This window comes from Amphiprion ocellaris, chromosome 12 (genome assembly GCF_022539595.1).
Source record: "Amphiprion ocellaris isolate individual 3 ecotype Okinawa chromosome 12, ASM2253959v1, whole genome shotgun sequence".
Taxonomy (NCBI): Eukaryota; Metazoa; Chordata; class Actinopteri; family Pomacentridae; genus Amphiprion; species Amphiprion ocellaris.
In genome coordinates, this window is record NC_072777.1 from 5,257,035 (window position 1) to 5,276,931 (window position 19,897).

Consider the following 19,897-nt stretch of genomic DNA (forward strand, 5'->3'; position numbering starts at 1 on the left):
AGGTTTTTTTGGAATGATTTCTGATTTTATTGAACTGGATGTGTGACAGCAGCTGTTGGGTGTCCCTCAAGACATGCACAGGAGAGGCAGAAGTTACCTACTAAAAATACACTATCGTCAAAAGTTTCACAACGCCCCAATTTTTCCTTGTTTTCTTACTGAAATTCAAGTAGTTCAAGTCCAATGAATGGCTTGAAACGATACAAAGGTTTGGATGAACTGGGCAGAAGAGTGAAAGTAAACCAACCTAGAAATGCCACACATTGATGGGAACTTCTGCAGCAGAGTTGGTAAGAATTTTCTGTAGAATATTTGATTTCCATTGTGGAAAGAAAGCCACAAGTGTGTTCAACTGTTATATCTGCCAACGGTGGCTACTTTGAGTCACAAGTTTAGAATACATTTTGGTTTCTAAGTTGATTTTTTTAAAACTTCATTTGTTTATTTGTTCTATGCTTTCATTTCAGAGTACGAGACATTAACATGCATAATTTCCAATCAAAAAAATGAAAAAATTGGGGTGTTCTAAACTTTTGACCGGTAGTGTGTGTATATATATATTATATTTGAAAAGACAACTATGTAGGTGGTGCAAAACAGCAGTAAAAACATGCTTAGAAGCTGTGGACTTTGAGTGGAGATCATAAATACCCACTACAGCTGCCTGCCAGCCCTCATTCAGTTCAACATTCAACTCTAAAACGTCACCTATTTGTTTTCACATGTCACATGGTCAGGCCCCGCCTTCTCCGCGATCCGATTGGCTAAAAAAGTTTCCATTTTAAAAATATCCGTCCGTGATTGGCTGCGTGGAACGTCCGTCAGTGACGCACACCTGTCAGCGCTCCGCAGTCCACACAGCAGCGCACAGACGGACAGCGACGGAACGACTGCTTCGCAGGGAGTGTTTATGGCTGCCTGCTCCGCTCGACAGCCAACAATTTGTTGTATTCCAGAAAACACGGTCTTTTTTAGAGGCCTGTCGCACTGTTTTCCGGAGAGAAAAGCGGTTGAGACGAGGTCACCGTTGCGTCGACGCGGCTAACTTTTAAGCGCCGTTAAAGCGAAATTTAACTTCATCGGTCGCGGAGTTCTTGAAACACACTCAGCGGAAGAAGTCTAACTGGGATTAAAACCGCAACCTGAAGACGCAGACTTGGTGTTTTAACGAAGGACGACGTGAATTTCATGGGGCGACCGTCTTCTGCAACTTTTTTTCACCTTTCAAAGGCGGTGCAAGTTGTTGTAGAGCTGTAAATTAATGTCGGCTAATTTTAGCAGGCTAGCTAGGTGCGTTAGCTGTCAGCCTCGCCGTGTAATTCAGGCAACTTTTTTTTCTTTTTTTTTTTAACAATGTCCTTCGTACATTTTGCAACAGGTAGACCTTTTGCGAACACGACGAAGCAGCAAAAACAGCCAGAATTGTAGAAACTTGATCGCTATTCGTCTTATGGTGTTCACTCCGGGTTCTAAGTGCGGGCGGCGTCGTGAGCGTTAGTTTGGTTTTATGGTTTTGAACGTTGTTCTCGAAAAAAAAACACACACAAGCTAATAATGCAGCCTTTGGACACAGTCTAACCCCCCGAAACCGACCCACCGACCATGTTGGATCATACAGAATAGGACCCGGACAGGAGACGAGCTCCAGCGCAGGCAGTTTTGCTCCGTAATTTGGCGCTGATGTGAAACGGTAGGAAACACAGGAGGAAACCTTTCATTTGACCCAGGGATACAAACCGCTCGTCTGATACACTTCGTCAGTTTGTGCACCAAAATGTCGGCCATCTCCGCATCCGAGAAAGTGGACGGGTTTACGAGGAAGTCCATGAGGAAGGCGCAGAAACAGAGGAAATCCCAAGGCTCGTCTCAGTACCGCACTCAGAGCGCTCCGGTCGAGCTCTCCCCGCTGCCACAGCTCAAAGGTACGGTAAGAGGATGAAGGGGTCGGTCTGCCGCTTAAAATAGTCCGTCATAACCAGTGTGTTGTTTGCACTGCTGGATTTGCAGCAAATACACTCCACATGCAACCCATGACCAGAATTACAGCCGACACAATTGAAGTGACAGCCGCTTGTGCAAATATTTTGTGCAGTGCTGTCCTTTGCAGTGGTCCAAACTTTCCCTTCACTGATTTGCCTTTTCCTCTATGCAAGCAGCTTGTTAGACTTGACCACGGGCCATTGGAAAAGATTGCAAGACTGTCTGCCAAAGTGCATTACATTGGAGAGTTTTGTCAGCAGTGCTCTTCATGTCCCTCCCGGTGTTTTACAAAGGCCCATCATAGCCTCACCTGATGGTTACCACAAATTTATTTGACATGCAGGAGCACAAATGCAGAGAGGTTAAGAGGGATGTATGCTTAGACATCATGATGTTAGTGAGGATACATTCAGAGCCTCAATATCTCCACCATCTGCACACCTCCACAAAGAGATGACTGCAGGTTGGGGGTATCCAGATATAATATCTTAGGCTGCAAGACCTGTGACAGAATCAGAACGAGCTGTGTTGTTGTTTTGTCTGTCCCTTGTGTGTTGATGCCGGTGGAGGCTGTTGATAGTGATGACAAGTTTTAGAAAGTTGAACAACTCTTTAATCATCTTTTGTCTGCAGCTTTGGAAGTTTAGGTATTGTGAGGATTTAAAGAAATTTCCAGCGCAAACATGCAGACTTAGACAGAATCGCTGAACCTCAGGCTTAGCTCATTTTTATTTACAAGCCAAGTCTGATGCTAACACTCACTGTACTCAACTGTATTCCATAATATTTCACAAGAGTGAAAGGAGCAGAGAATGCGAGAACCACCTGTTGCATACTAGGTAGTTGTTTTTTGACTTTATTAGTTTTTCAGTCCTGAAATGATGTGCGTACCCTTCTAGTGTCAATGGAAACTAGCATTGTGCAGTAGAGAATGCAGGACTGCAGAAATGCGTTGAGTGAAATGTGACACTGTGTGGGTTCATGTGGGTGGCCAGTATCGAACCTTGCACAGTCTGTTGTCAGTTGATGCACAACTGTGTGTTTTAGGAAGAGACAGGCATGTGGGGTGGAGGCCTGGTGAGGTTTGGTATGTGACCTGCTTGTAGCACTAGGAAGTCTGTAATTAAATATCTGTTAAACTGTGTTTTTTAAAATGTTTTCGTAACCACAAATACTATCTATAAACAAGAGATGCATGGTAATATTGGCCCGTCAACAACCTATGATAAACATCAACATGCAGATAACGCCTGTCCCGTGAAAAGTTTACAGTTGTGCTTACAAATGTTAAACAAAAATAGATATGGCACATTATACGTGTACACATGAACAGCATTGTACTTTATGCGTGCCACTGGGAAATCATTTGGTATTATAATGTTAATTTCTTTCCAGAAGAGATTTCACACTGTGCAATTAAGTGGAAAAAAATGAGCATTTATCAGTATCAGCAATCAGCTCTAAAGAGTTCTAAAAAAATCCAATAGCGTGCGTTTATCATTTATTCAAATTCAGAAGTAAAGTCTGTATATACTTTATGAACCTTTTAGTGTTTTCTGCAAGTTTGCACTTTGTTTCTGTGGTGTAGAGTTATGCATGTCACACTTGGATTATGAACTCCAGCTTGTTTCAACACACCGTGATATGTGTCAACTCAAATACTGTTTTTCCTAGACACAGTCACGTGTGCTCACTGTCGTCCACACTTTTGGTAGTGAACAGCACTTAGCGGACGACCAGATTCATGCATTTTGTAATGAATTTAGAGCAAAATTGGACTCACACGGACCAACTGTTGCTATTTTGGATGTCAATAACAATCTTGTATCTTTTTCTTACAAAAAACTCTGATAACATGATATAAGTAAGCCTGCACCCAGCTAGATATCTGTCAGTTGTCTTCCTTTAGCCTGCGGTCAAATCTAATCCTGCTGAGCCTGCTAACAACTGAGTGTGCAGTTTCACTGTGACTCCAACATGCTTTCACTAATGACTTGGCTATAGTGAAACATGCATCTTGTATCGTTTACATTAAGTCAGCATTTTACAGAAGTATGGAAATTATCTACAGTATATTTGAGATATAACAGAATAAAGCTAATATCACAAATACATACAGTGTGACAGTACATTATATATCTGTTGCATAATGTTAAATATGTCAATACTGTGAGAAATCTTGAACGTTATTGTGACCTACAGCAAAATTAAGAAAAGAACAACTTGATTAAATCGGATGAACGGACTTTAATTGCCAAAATTCTCTCACGTATAACTAAGACAAGTCTCAACAACTTAACAACGGCGTTGATGTCACAGCAAATAGCAGCACTGAAGTAAGAAAGACTTGCCTGGTCAGGTAGTCAGAACATGATGCAGCTTCTCAAACGCTGAAGACGAGATGTCACAAATGAGTGTCAACAGTGACTGCTTGCTGTCATGTAACTGGAGAGGGCTGTAGAAATCCTATGCTTTCATATTATATTGGGAACCTTGTGTGATGCATAGAGAGTTCAGATATTTAAAAGTGGCACAGCTTTTTGGCATTTGAAACATTGATTGGCATGATTTTCTGAAACTAGAGCACTCCATCACAGCTACGGCCAAAACTGACTTGAAACAGCATGGCAGCTACTTTCTTGACAAGGATGAATGTGACAGGCAAATTATCCCACTTTCTTTCACGGAAAGCTTGAGGGCGATTTGTGTTTCGTCTTGGTGGCTCAAACTGCTGGTAGAGACACATTCAAAGCTGTGTATCTATTAGTTAGTAGTAGTATGGAATAGTGTTTGATGTGTCTCAGCACAGATTGATGCAGGCAATTTCACTTTTCTTCTGTAGCAGTAGAACAGAGTTGTGAATGATCGCCATGAGGCCTTAAAGACTGAGTTCAGTTGTCCTGCTTAGTGTAAACTTTATGTAGAGAAATGCACAAAATGCTCACTCACCTTGTAAAGACAGCCTACTGCAGTCAAGATATCCTTATGTTATTCTATAAATTATACTAGAATAAGAGCATACACTGATCAGGCACAACATTAAAACCACCCACCTGATATTATATAGATCCCCTTCATGCAGCCAAAAGGATTTTGAATCACTGGGGCATGGACACAAGACCTAAGGTGTTGCACTGTGGTATATAGTGTCAGGATGTTGGCAGCAGATCATTTAGGTCTTATGGGTTGCAGGGTGGTGCCTCCGTAGATGAGTCATGTTTTGGCACATCATGCAAATGCTTGATTAGAATGGGATCATACAGGGTGTGCTTGGTCTGCCGTAATTAGGTGGGTGGTATAACATCCACATGAAATCCAGGACCCGTGATTTCCAGCAGAGCTTTGGCTTGTAACAAGATGATCAGTGGGTGTAATGTTCGGCGCTAAATTTAATATCTAAAAGTCTGATATGTTGAGTTTGTGTTTGATGTTAATTTGTTTAATGAAATTCAGTAAGACATGTTGTCTGGTTAGCCAATTGTATATGAGCCACTCTCACAAACGTATGTTAAGGTAGCACAGTTGACAAAATAGTCTTGACTCACGTGTTAAGTGACACCTGATGGTATTACAAGGGTGTTTTCTCAGTTGGCACTGAACTCAAACTTTCTGTTATTCAAGCATTTCAAGGAAATCTCATTAATGATTAAGTCAGCGTAATACCAGTTAAAAATAAAAAATCCAAAATAAATTTCTATTTTTATCCCTAGATTTGAGGAGGTTTGCAGAATTGGCTGCAAATGCTAATGACTAGTAGCACACAGTTGTCTGAGTCACGACATTAGTCTGGTGTAACATGCAAGCAACATGCACAGGTCTTGGTGTCCATTATTTACTGTATATTTAGGTGTTAATTTGTCGAAGTGATTCAAATTGTTGTCTATGTATGTTTGTACAGCAACTTGCACCATATCTGACAATCTCTGTGCAAACATGCAGCAGGCTCAAGTTTGCTCGAGATACATGGAAACAGAATAATTGTGGTATTGTGTTAGAAACTAGTAGAACTGTTTCTGTCAGTTGCTGCAATGCGAAAAATAGTGAGGGTGAAATGTTAACATGCAACAATTGCCCTTTTATTAACGTAAATTAATCACCCTAATGTGATTTTCCAAATTTGAGACCATGCCTAACTCGCTTACTTTAACTGAGTTACAACATGTAATTTATCTGCACTGTTCCTGCATCCTAGAATAGCTAGACTAAGAATGGAAATATCTGCAGCCAGCTTTTTCAGGTGCTAAAAGATAGTAGCCAGCAAAATGCTTCTTCCCTCCTGCAGTGGAGAGGCTGAAGTGCTTACAGCTCCTGTTGTGTGATAGACACTGAAAAGATGAGTCATTCAGAGACCAACATTGTTGCCATGGCAGCCAGAAGCCTTGAGAGCAAGCCTGGGAAGTGTTTTACTTTCCAAATACAGACAGGCTTCATTTGGGTTTATATTTCTGTCACTGGAACGAAATTTTCGGCTGAGCCACATTTCCTAACTGATCAGAATTAGCGTTTGGGTGGTGTGTTGGTTTATTGTCGGTAGCCTAAATACAGCACAACCACAGTGTCAGTCAAGGAGTGCATTGATTTTAATTTCCAAGACTCGTTCCTACACAGATAATCTGTTGTGTATTGTGTCTTTTCTCTTCCTTTTGCTGCTCTTATTCTTGAATCTGTTGCTTGACAGCTGCCTCATTCACTCCAATAACACTTTCAGGTTCAAGATGGACAAAATATGTTAAACCAAGAGGGGGTTGCTCCAATTTTTAGCAGCCCAAGTAAATAGCATTTTGACAGTGCATGTGTCATTAAAAACTTAGCATAAGTCACATTACTCCTCTAAAATCAAGCTGTGTTGTCGTCATTAGGTCTATTGAGAGTGTGCTATTTTTGTCATTCTTTTCTACTTTTCTGTATCGTCGTCATCATGGATCATGCATAAAATTAGGCTGTTATTGATGTGTGATTCATGCAGGGGGGTGATTAATCACTGATTCACTTAACGATACTGGCATGCATGCTGTTCTTGTCATCACATCATGGTGGCATAGTATCATAAGCTTTTCACTTATGACTCAAAGATGAGGAGAAAAGGCTGGTTTTGGATAACTACTGCTGGAAAATTAAAACAGAAACATGTCTGAACCTCCGTGGTACTAAGAACAGGTGGCAGCTGCTACATTTTTTGTTTTTTATTTTCTTATTCTTAATCTTTTTAATAGTAGGGAAAAATGTAAAAGCTAAATCTATTGGTTTGTAAAAAGTCTGTCATTTCCGATTTTAAAAAGGTTTTAAAAAAATGTGCATCTGTTTCTGCTTACTTTGCATGCTTCATCCTGTTGTTGTGCTTTGAGTGTTTAAAATGTGCAAACCTAGTTTTCAGTGCAAACTTTGGGCCACACCAAGAGCAGTACATTCAATTCAGGACATTCCTGTTTTTTGCAATATTTCATCCGTGTGAACTGTGTGAGTCATTTCTATTGAAAGGAGTAGGTCTGCTGATTCTGTGTTTGAGTTGTCCTTATCAGAAATTTGGGACTGTAGCACCACAGGAGGGTCTGAATGATCTTATCTTTTTTTTTTTTTTTTAAAAATGAATGGCTAGTTTTTTTTCATTGTCACTAAAGGGCCAAGTGAGAGTACTTACAGACCGGACATAGGTAGATGACATCCCGTGCAGAATTGTTCCCGTCCCACACTGTTATGATAACGAGAGCCTTGTGTTAACGCTCCACTCTAATCAATCACCCTCATTCTCTCTCCCTCCTGGTGGTGATATACACTGATGATCAAGCAGAGATGAGGAGTGGCCCACAGAGGACCAGCAAGCTCACCAAAAATCTCCGCTTGTGTGAAGTCTTTATCACACTTCACACAGCTTTCTCTGGGGCCACGGACAGTTTTGTACGTTATTCACATCTGCAACAGAACTCCCCAACTCATGTAAACACTCTTGGATGTGTAAAATTAATGCACTTCCCCTTTCAGCCACCTTCTTGGCTGAATTAGTGTTTTATCGGTTCAGTCTAAAATCCAAATAGCGGCTGAACATTTAACTAACCCTTACTTAAAGCTCTTACCTACACTTAAGGAAGGTAATCAGTTTTCACCATCCTTGTTGTAATCAGATTCGCTGCACCTGTATGGTTGGGTTTCCACCTCCAGACATTGATGCCAACATCTCATTACAGTCTTTTCCATCATCAAAACTGGCATCCATCTAGATTTGGAGCAGTGATGGATAGAAGGCTCACTAGTTTTACTGCTTATTGCGTACTGTAGACCAGATGCACTATAGGCTAACCCTTACTGAAATCTGTAACCTAGAACAGTACTGTACATAAGTAGGTTTTCATTTCATTTTGGTCTTGCTCATATTTTTTTTCTTCCCCCATTTTAGACAGGCATCCTCCTACTTATGTGCAATAACTGATACCTCATCCTCTTGTATATAATCTTCTACATATTTATAAGAAAAAAAATCATCTGTATATAATGTTTTTTCTGCAACTTTTGCATTGTGTTTCTTTTTCTTATCTATTCCTGCACTGCCTTTATACTTTTTCTTTGGAGCTGCTGTAACGGTGAACTTTCCCCACTGCGGGATCAATAAAGTTTATCCTTATCCTCATCCTTATATTCGGTCACCTTTGCCTTACTTAGTCACAGTGCTAATTATACATAAATTTGTAACCTGAACCTGTGTACAAAAACATAGCCGATTAAATGATTAGTCAATGGACAGAAATTATATTGACAAAATATAAATATCTGAATAATCATTTATGTAAATGTTAAGGTCAACACCCAGCTTCCCATGGTTCACTCTCAAATGTGAGAGTTTCCTGCTTTTCTCCGTTTCTAACTATGTTATTGTAAATGGAATATCTTTAGATTTTTGGGCTTCTGCTCGAACCAAGCAAGTAATTGAAGACATTTGGAAATTCGGATTATGATAAATGTATAGCGTATTTTCCAGTATTTTGTGGCATAAATCAAAAATATAATCAAGTGATCAATTAAAAATTAATATAGTCGTTTGTGGCACAAGAAGTAGCTGAGTTTTAGACAGTTTTGAGTACAGAATCCTTTAGATATGTTTTCATCAGTGCCTGGTAATGAAAAACATGTTCCCTCTATTGGCCTATTGATTGACAAGTTTGTCCCACACAGGCTGTTTCCATCGTGTCTGCCAGCAGCTAGCAAATCGATAAATAATTTTCTAGGAAACAGAAGACTGCATCTTTTCTGTGTGTGTTGTTATGTCTGTGTGGTCTTTAAAATCCATAAAAAAAAAAAAAATAATAATAAAAAAAAAAAGCTGCTGTGTCAACTTTATTTTGTAAAGACGATCTGCTGGTTAACTATTTGCAGTGGTTGCACTGCTGTGCCTAACATTGTTATTTTGATGCACTAGCACATAATTTAGGTGCCTTACACATTGGTTATTTCTTAACATGTAATGTAAATGATTGTGAAGGGAAATAAGTGCAGATACATTCTGTATATGTAACCTCATCTTATTCACAAGGGTGAACTATGACTTATAGGTAAACAAAGAAATCTCTGCTTTGACTATACAGTGGTCCCTAACCACATTGCGGTTCACTTTTCACGGTCTCACTGTATCGCAGATTTTTAAATTGCATTTGGTATCACGGATTTTTCACTGTATTGTGGGATTTTGCCTTATATACGTATATATATTTTTATATATTTATCATAGTGGCGAACTAAATTGCAGAGCAACACTGAAGCAAAAATATCGGTCTTTTATGCACTATGCTACTGGCAGCTGTTTTTATTTTGACACACAGACCATGATATAGAAAATGTGGCAGGAAGTCATCAAAAACACTGCACTTCAGACTTACGGTCCTGACAACAGAACACTTTACCAAATTTACCAGGCTGACTAAACCACAAAAACACAGTAAAACACAAACACTAACAACACTATAACACTAACATAAACGATAATAATGACATTTAAACCCCCAACACCCCGAACTCCCATAGTGCATTGCAGCACAACAGTTCAGGAACAGCGACCGGCTCTGCGATCACTACATTATTTTAATTATTTTTGAGATAAAATAAGTATTTTCTAGCCTAAAAAAATCGAAAACAATATAAAAAATAGTAATTAAAACATTAAAAGAATATTAAGTTGAAATGAAATGTGTAGTGTACAGTGCTGGCTGCTGATTGGCTCAGCGACCGTAGCATCGACCTCCTCCAGTGCGTAGCAGCGTTCTGCATGTGGCCTTGTCCATTTGACATAAACGTCTGATCGCTGCTAGTATTGCTCTGCGGTGTAGTGCAGTGTTTGAGGAGGGTTTATAAAGCCTTCACATATATATAAATAATAAAACAAATATGGTCGCTACTTTGCAGATTTTCCTCTATGGCAGGGGAGGGTCTGGAACGTAGTCCCTGCGATAGGCAAGGGGCCACTGTATTATAAATAGTGTTAAATTTTACTATCTTTACTGCTTTCAATTTGCAGTGTCAGTGCTTCGACAGCAAAAGCACTGCTCCTTGCTATGCTTTGGACTTACTCTTTGAAATAAACACAGTACAGAATGTTGACTTACTTAATAAATCTACTGTGTTTCCCATAATTTGAAATTTTACCTGTGGTGGTTGGTAGTGTGGTGTGACTGATGTGCATGTAGAGACAGATGTAGTTTATGGGGGAGAGTGTAACCCAGATTGCTCTCTGATGCTAGCTGGCTTTACAGATTTCCCTGTAACGCCTCACGTGAATTATTATCAGAAGACATTGCAGTTTACCTGTGGTTTCCTGAACACATCACGTGCATCAGTAGACACTGCCTTTAATCATAGCATGATTACAATAAACAAACAGTGCTCAATTATAGCTGACACTCCTTATAACACTTGACATAAAGCCTTGCAGCACAGAAGAACTCTTTATGAACACCTACCACCAACCTCTCTGACCTAAACAGCTACATAAAATAGGGTTTGGCTCATTGAAAAAGTTTATTTATGCTGTCTCTACTGGAAACATCACCCTCTCCAGCACCTGTTATCCATTCACCTTGTGGCTGTTCTCCATTTCCTTAAATACAACAGTAACTGCTGTGCTGGCAGCTTGAACAGAGGAATAGTGTGAACGTGCCCTTATGGGACCATTTGAAATTGACGATCCAGTGACGTGAAAGCAGACCACGATGTGTTGAAATCTACTATCCGAGGCAGAAATTGGAATGTGCTCGGCATCCAGCCTGCTAGTTTTGTTCATCCGTTCTCCATGCACAGCCCTGACCTCTTTCAGCCAGATCATCTGACATTCATCGTTCTCAGCAACCATAACACATGCTCAAGTTTCAGGGTTACCCACAGAGGTAGTGAAGAGGTAGTAAAGCAGCACTTGTAGATTGGATTATTGCTCATAGTAAGTACAGTGTAAAGACTGAAATAGAACCAAACTTGTCATCTGTGGACTGAGAAGAGTTTTGGCTTCGAATACTGGATACTGTCGGTGGTGTTGGATGTACATGTAATGAAAAACTGTTACTCAGTGAACCCCATAAGTGGACACTTTGTTTTCACTAGCTTGGTCTTGAAGCCAACACCTTATAAAACATGCTTTCTGAATAACTAAAATTAGGTAAGAGTTTGGAGTCCTGAGTCTTGCCAGCCAGTTTTCACTCATCCAGTTAATCAAGATTTAGAAACACCCCTGAATGATGGCTGATTTAAGTGCTGAAGTTGGGTAAACAAAACCATTAGCTTCAGCTGTTACTTATTAGCGTTCTGCTGGTGGCTTATTGGCTGATAACAGCGTTCAGTTTCCTGTCTTGATTGCCTGCCTGTCTAATGTTTCATACTGCATGCTTTGATTACACTTCAGCAATGGACTATTCATGCAAGTGTTGAGCTCAGGATTGGGTGCATGATTATTAGTGAGATTGGTTGTGCCTTGATTCCTTAAACAGGAAAACCTGTTTGGCATGTTACTCCCCAAACGTTCACCCTAGATAGGAGTCAATATTGGAGGGATTAATAGTTTTCAAATATAATTTTATCATGTTGTTTCCCTAATAACCACTGTAATCATAGATAATCATTACTATATCTGTACTCTCATTTCTGAGCAGCAACTTTCAGACTTGTCGCTATAGATGCTTGAGATCACGTTGGAGAAACTCTTAACAGACCTCAGTGCTTTAGCTGCTTTCCATCGTGCATAATAAATAATGGCTGCCTAGCTTGGCTGTGGTGACAGCTACAAGCGTTGCAGTTTGTCAGCTGCATGTGTAATTGATTGGTTAGAGCTGATTCATGTTTCCAGTAAAGATGTTCAAGGTAGTGGAGAGTTTATTTTAATAGGCAGTGTTTAGATTACCCGTGTCTGTCTTACCTCAGCTATTGGGACTGGGTAGTTACTCGGTATTGTCATCTGTTGCTGCTTTCCCTGAAATTGTCCGTTGTCAAAGTTTTACAAAATTCTACTGATCAAATGAATATTTACTTGCAACTTGAAGTTAAAAAAAAAATAACTAATTGAAAATGCCAATTAACCAGCATAAAATTAATTTGAAGACTTCAGTTAAATATTAATTTAGTTTACTTTCAAGCAGAAATGATCAGACACTTTCTGACCCCACCTCCTCAGATAAAAACATCTGCAGCTTTTTCAGTTTTATATAATTGTAAATTAAATCTCTTTGAATTCTGGACTGTTATTTCTACAACACAATTTTAAGACATCACTTTGAGCTCTGGGAAACTGAGATGGCCATTGTACACAATTTTAAAGGATTTTATAGACAAATCAAGAAGTCATCAACAGATTAATTGTAGAATGAGAATAATTATTTGCAACCCAGCTGCATAACAGTAAATGCAGCTCAGTCATTACATTGAATATAATTTAGCATCATCACCAGGATAGCTGTCTCAGTTAAATGTCTGATGTTGATCGGTGCAAAATCAATTCTTTAATTACGTTTTTAGTTCTAAATCTTCACACTTTTATGCATGTGGCTCAGTAATGTTTTAGGACATGTTTTGACCACATGCACTCTTACACACACGCACACACACTTCTTGTAAACCTAAAAGAAAAAGCAAAGAAATTGTTTGTTATTGGGAATGACAAGTTAGAAAAATATTGGTGTCTAGCATGAAATCACTGCAGAACAGCTGTGCTTTCAGTTTTTTATTGCATTGTTTTCATGTCTCACCTCACTGATCTACTGTTGCTCTCCATGGGAAGAAATAATGTTCTAATAATTATTAACTTGTTGGACAGCTAGAGAACCCGTTTTAAAATAAATTACCCTCTTGTAACATATTACCTTGTTGAAATTGTATGATGCCTTTTACATTATAGTGAAATGTTGTTGTGTTGCACTTCTTGTGTATTTGTTTTTTTTGGTCTTTTCTCAGTACAATTCCTCATGTGGATTTTTTGCATTCAGTCTGCATTGTATAGCTTTGTGGTTACACAGTGCAGCTCATATTAAACTGCCAATTACATTTCTTTACCGCTGATGTTTCCATTATATATTAAAACTGTTGTCAAGATTCTTTAAACTACCTTTTGGCCAGTTGTACCATATGACCGCAGCATTATTTTAACGTACAGTCTAAACAAATGTGGAGGCTAGTCTCTAAATCATATTGTACATGTGGTTTCATCCTATCCAACCAGTTCAGCAGCTGCTGTGTGACCTGCAAGGCATCATTCCTGTCATCACTTATTTTTTTTCTCCATAGCTCATGTTCTGTACACATTGAGGCACTTGATAGTAATATATATTTTTTTGTGCTGTGATACAAAGAAGACTGAGTTTTTTTTTCTTTCTGTCGTTTACTTTGCTGTAACAGACAGGAATGCAGTTCTAACCAGTGAAGTCAGTATTCTGCTCATTACAGGAGCACCTGCAGATGTGCAGACTCAAGAGTTTTTACTGTCACCTCCTACTGTGAATTGTTAGCTGACTCTCTGGAAGGTACAGCCAAATGTGAGACTGTTAGTAGGAATTTACTATGTTTTTCACATGAAATGTAAAAAAAAAAAATATTTTGGCCTAGGTATTTTTACATCTCTTGGGTTTCCATGCTTCAGTATGCAGCATGCCAAAACTCTTAAGTTTTATTTTAAAAATAGTCACAATGTCTCTGTTGTAGGATTGGCAGACAAATTTCAAAAATCACTTAATGTTATGTAGTTTTTTGACATTTTTTTCCAGGCACTCCCACATAAATAATTCTAACCAGCTTTTTCTTTCTGGATTTAACTCTATTTTAGTAGATGTTGAGCTACAGGTCGTTTGAGAAAGTTGAATAGTTCTTATCTTAAAAGCAGTCTGCACTTTATTGTTATTGTGTAGCAGCTATTTTTTAACTTTTGACAGAGTGCAGGTAAATAAAAGGTCCCATGTGATAACTGCAGGACTAATCTGCCACTTTTTAGAGGTCACCTGACCTGCATACTTTCCCTCAGTTTGTTTTGGTCTCTTTCTGCTTGGCTGTCGTTCTGTGAACTGTTGATGGCTACCAAAAGGCCAGGTATTGGTGTAAGTTGTCTTGACTTTCTGAGGTATGGTATAAATATGTTTTTGTATATTTAGAAGTGAGTAGGTCAAGACCCCCAGTGTTTCTACCATCATGTGGATTAATGTTCCCTGTTCGAACTGGAAATGTATCCTTACATTTTTTCTAAAGCACTGGAGCCAAAACTCAACTTAAAAGGCTTAATAAATTTCAAAATTTTAATCTGAATGCAGAGATTTGATATGTTCATGTACAGTTTCCAGTAGATTATATTTGAAATAGCTGGATCTGTTTAACCACAATTTGGACTTTCAAGGAGATACCAAGCACGCTTGCAGCAAAACAATGGTTAAAAATGCAAATGGAGGTCACATTTTGGAGTCTACCTGCCCAGTTTCAAACTGTCATTGCTCTGAAAAATTTCTGTGATGCATGTTGTTGATAAACAATATTTTATTACTGCAAATGTGTGTCTCAACTTTATATTTCATGCAAATCTGACACTGTTATTGCAATACGTTGTGTTCAGGGAAAAATGCTACTAATCAGACACCGCATTGTCCGAACACTCCCTTTGAATACTGCATGTCTGTTTTCCTGTTGGACTGTTGCCCTCTGCTGCAGTTGAAAGCAGCAGAACACTATTCATCAAGGGCACAACACATCAGTCACTGGGGCAATGAAACATGGGATACTAAAATGGATGCTGATTTTGTCACTGCAATAACATCATATAAAATGCTGATTCTTGTCCCAACAATGATAGTATTATCATTTATTTAAACATTCTGTGTAAAAAAGTGGCCAGTCTTCAATGCAACAGCATTTCTTAACAAATAGAGTAGGAATCGAATTTTATTCATAAGTAATCACTGCATGTTACAGTCTGCATCTAGATTTGTACACAGTCTTCTGTGTCTTTCTAATATTAGACAGGTTGGCCTATGTGGGACTGAGTTTGGCTGATGAACAGGAAAAGCGTTGGTTCCAAAATGTTTCTGTCTGGCATTGATTGATCCTGGGCAATGAAAGCAGTTTTTCATATATCCTTGCCTGTGTACTTTTATGACCTTATTTAAGAAAAGTTGTCCTTTCTAACATTTACCACTTTTCTGTAAATGCAATTGTTGTTCTTTTATGGCTTGCAACTATGACTACACGCGACATATTGCGATATGTAAACAGCCTGTTAAATATAGCATAGCCACAACTAATATCTATACTATATCAACTGCAAGATGCAGTCTGTGGCCAAAGCATTGCTGCCTAGTCCACTTACTGTGTTCTCTGTTGTTTTAAAAGCTTGAGATGTCTCATTGAGGTCCCAAACAGCCAACACTTCGCTCATTATGCTCTTATTTGTGGAGTCATTCAGGAAAAATACTGTTTACAAGCACTGAATTTTCAGTAGGAAGTTCTCAATGTTACAGTAGTAAGACCGTCAGACTTACTTAGTGCTCCACTGTCCAGCTGGACCACTAGTCTGTTGTCGCTGCAAAATTTTTCCAATTTTGATAACTCAACTTGTGTATTTAGTTTTTCATACAGCTCTTGGATGGTAACTAGAGGAAAATATGTGCATGATAGTGTCACATATTGCTTGTCAAGTGACCAGTTAATGTCTTTCGCAAGATGAAAAGAGCACCAGTGATTTCTCTCTGTCATTAGGAAGCTTTCTCATGTGGTTTAACACTGCTAAAGGCATCCATCATAGTTTTTTTTTATTTGGATAGCACTCAGATCTGGCTTTGCACTGACTGCGTTGAGCTTTGTGGTGACAACTTAAATGGTCAAACAAAATTAAACATATCGTCCCTTGTAGACAGACAGACTTCTCATAGATTTGTCATGGAAAATGTGCACTGTGCATGTTTTTTTTATTTTGTATAAGCCAACAAAAAATTAAGACCATGATGTGCTTGAGTGAATTTGCATTACTTCACATTGTGCTTCGTATGATATGACTGCTTCGTATGTGCACAAGGCAGTGCTTAAACAGTGCATTATGCAGCTCTACTTTCTGCATCTTGATAGACAATTAGACTCCATCGAAGCTAGTAGCAGTAATAATGCTCATCTGTGGTATCGCACTAATACATCAGTCCTCAGTCTCACAATTCCTGACTTCCCAGTGTGCACATTAGGCGTTAACCTATTGCAATAACCGTCTGATATAACACAAGTAAGTTGGGTAATTCTTTCTTTGGAGTAGGCTGCTTGAGTTTTTGTGCATATGAAAGAATATAAGATAGATGCCCGCTGTGTATATTAATGAGCATGCTTATAAAGCACAGGATAATTATATAGTTTAAGCTGGAAGGGATGTGTCTCTCATGGAATACTAAACTTGGTCAACCCATCACTTGCAGTAATTTGTGCAATTTTAGGCACAATACTTCCTCTTTAACCCCTGTCATTGTAGTTCCTGTGCATTACATATGCAGCACTGTGCACAACTTTTAGGCAATTGAAATACAATGAAGATACTTTCGACCATTAAAGCCATTCTGTGGCCTCTCATGCCCCATGTGGCAACATGTCTATTCAAACTACCATGCATACCATAGATCATACAGTGTTTCCTCTTTGTTGAGAGGCCATCTAAATTGTTCAGACAAACTTGATTTATTCCAGTTTTTCTGATCCTATACTTTCATAAAGTTTAAAGATGCAAAATATAAAGAAATTGTATTAAATTGATCTGTAAATGTAAAATATTACAGCACAGAACTGCAATTCTAAGCCCAGGCAGTATGAAGTGGCATTTCATTTGCAATGAAAAATAATTCCCTCATTGGTTCAGTTTTGCAAATCTTCTGGATAAATGGAACCCAGAAAATATTATTACTGAATAGCTTGTGCAACATGCGATTTCTTCATGACAGCGGTCGACAACATTTAAAATCTGTTGTTGCTAAATTCAGCACAGATGAGCTGCTGTGTTTCTCTAGTTTCAGGGTTTCTCAACAGAACGAGCTGCAGTAAATTGTAGTACCTGCTGTAGTACTGTACCTCCTGTGTGATTCTACCTAGAAATGGTACGTGACAGTCTTGATTTGGGTGATTATTTGTCACAAATCTGTGCAGGAAACGTTATGTGAACTCCCTGTTTTATTACAGTTTACTACTACTGTTATCTGATCACATCTGGTCTTAATTGTAATGTTTGAGTGTAATGATGCTCTTTGTGTCTGTGATTTGAAGTTATGTAATTATTATTTGAAAATTGTAAAGGTCAGTAATGAATCTCAGAGTGTTATCAGACTTTTTTTTTTTAAAGCCACAACAATTCCTTACCTTGGAAGCATTCATAGTCAGAGATACGGTAGTTCTTCTCTAGGGCACCAATGCCTGCTGAGATCAACGGACACTTTTAAGATAATCTGTGAATTATTCACTGGGCACTAAAATGATTCTAAGGCGTAATTATATATCTTGTGCTGTATCTGTCTTTCTTTTTGACCCTGAGCCACTTTCTGACTCATGTCCATGTGTGGTTATAAAATTGCATGTTATTGCATCCAGATAGTAGTGTAAGTGATTCCTGGAGCTTTGTGTAAGATTCAGCAGTCAGAGTATACTGCACAGGGAGATTACTTTGGTTAAATGTGGTGTCTCATCTTACTTCCAATGTTGGCTCCACTGTAGTTGTGATTTCAAGATAAAACATTTCTCTCGGGAGTAAAACATACTTCAGATTACCAGCAAGATTTGTTGCTCAGGTGGAAAAATCTGTGTGCTTCTTTGGCATTTTGATTAATTCGGAATTTCTATCTGATGTCTCGGATGCTTTCTTGTTCTTTGTTCTTGTTTATAGCTTCTTGGTTCTAATGGAAGTATTTCCCTTTTTTTCCTGAGCACCCTGAGGAATTTGTGCACTAATGCATCAGTATGCGAAAGGCAAAAATAGCCTCACATTGGGGAAAGCATCTACATGTCAGACTATATCTAACAGGCCCTGTTATTTTTCCTCTCAGGGGTATAAAGACAATCCCCATGAAGAAATAAAAGGAATTTTACATACTCTGCTTGCCAAGGAAGTTTATAGAAAATATATTCTGAAAGTGTGAAAACCCAATTAAAATGTTTCCCTTGTTTCCATGAAGCAAAGAAAAGAGGTTTGTCATGTTGTGCATGAATTATCATAAAGGAATTGTGAGGCATGCTTCAGGCAGAAAAATAATAAAGACTTGCATTTTTAACTTTCCAACAGTCCTCCAACTCATCGTGTGGCTTTCGGTTTTGCCTGGAAAAACAACCAAATCTAAGCTAATCATTGGGATATTACATGTAAAGCACTTCATGCTACGTGCCCCATTTAAAGATTTGCCAAAAATAAAAAATTGTGTGTTGTAGACTAAAAATTCTGTGCTCCTCAGCATAGCCAGAACAATAAAAAAAGGTTTTCTTTTTTATGATTGCACAGAAGACAGTTTTTATTTCTCAGCTTCAAGCCTGTGCTGTTTCCATAGAGGTGCAGGACTTAATGTTGCAGTGAAAAATGAGCTTGCAGTAAGTAAAATCTTGACAGGAGTAAAAAATGCCTAGAAACTGCTTGAAGTTCAGACGATTAAATAAATGAAATTCAGTATGTAAGTTAATTGGCCTTGGATATGCTAGTAGGTGGGTTTTTTTTGTTACTTTTGGACTTTTGGACAATGCCATGCTAGCTGTTTCCTCCTGTTTCCAGTCTTTGCGCTAAGCTAACTGTCTGCTAGCTGTAGTTTCATTTTTACCATGAATTCAGGAGAGAGCTTCAATCTTCTCATCTAACTCTCAGCAAGAAACCAAACAAGTGTATTTCACAAAACTGTCAAACTGTTCCTGTAGGGTACAGTCACACGGCTATATTGCTCTGTCTGAGAAAACACTGAATGCTTGAATGTAGAGTTCCTGTCCACAATGATGACACCCAGCCCTATACATGTCTACCACATACCACTTAAAGGAAGAAATGTGAGCTATCCGTGTGTCATGTTAGCAACAGCACATTCAGGCCGCAGGGGCATCACGGCCCTTTTATGTGTCTTGCTCCAGTTCGGTATTCAGTCTGCCCTTTTCAGTATGGAATCCTTTGAGATTCGATACTTTGGAAAATTGGCATTAAGGCAAAGTAGTGTGTTAACAAGTCGGCTTGGTACACTTACACTCCCATATTGAGTTCACTCTGAACAGCAGCCAGTGGTCTGACCTGCAGAGTTCAATTGCATAAGTACTTTGTCAGCTGTCAACTCCACTGGAACATTTCACTACGTGTGAAACTCATTGTAAATTTTCTTTCTGTGCCTGACTGTGAGATCTTCTCTGTCCATTTTATAGGGTAATGCCTGTTCAGTCCAGTTCGGGCTTGTCACTCTGACTCCTCTCTTGGTTAAAAACACTCCCTGTGTGT

General features: G+C 38.8%; 1 protein-coding gene across 1 annotated transcript in view; it reads left to right on the plus strand.

Annotated features, from left to right (window-relative positions):
• The first annotated feature begins 857 nt into the window (after window positions 1-857).
• Window positions 858-19,897, plus strand: part of LOC111587152 (serine/threonine-protein phosphatase 2A 56 kDa regulatory subunit alpha isoform) — a 53,219-nt gene continuing 34,179 nt past the window's right edge. Inside the window, exon 1 of the mRNA XM_023296981.3 lies at window positions 858-1,922. Within this exon, the coding sequence (XP_023152749.1) occupies window positions 1,775-1,922 (148 nt within the window). The 5' untranslated portion in view covers window positions 858-1,774. The remainder of the gene's footprint in view (window positions 1,923-19,897) is intronic.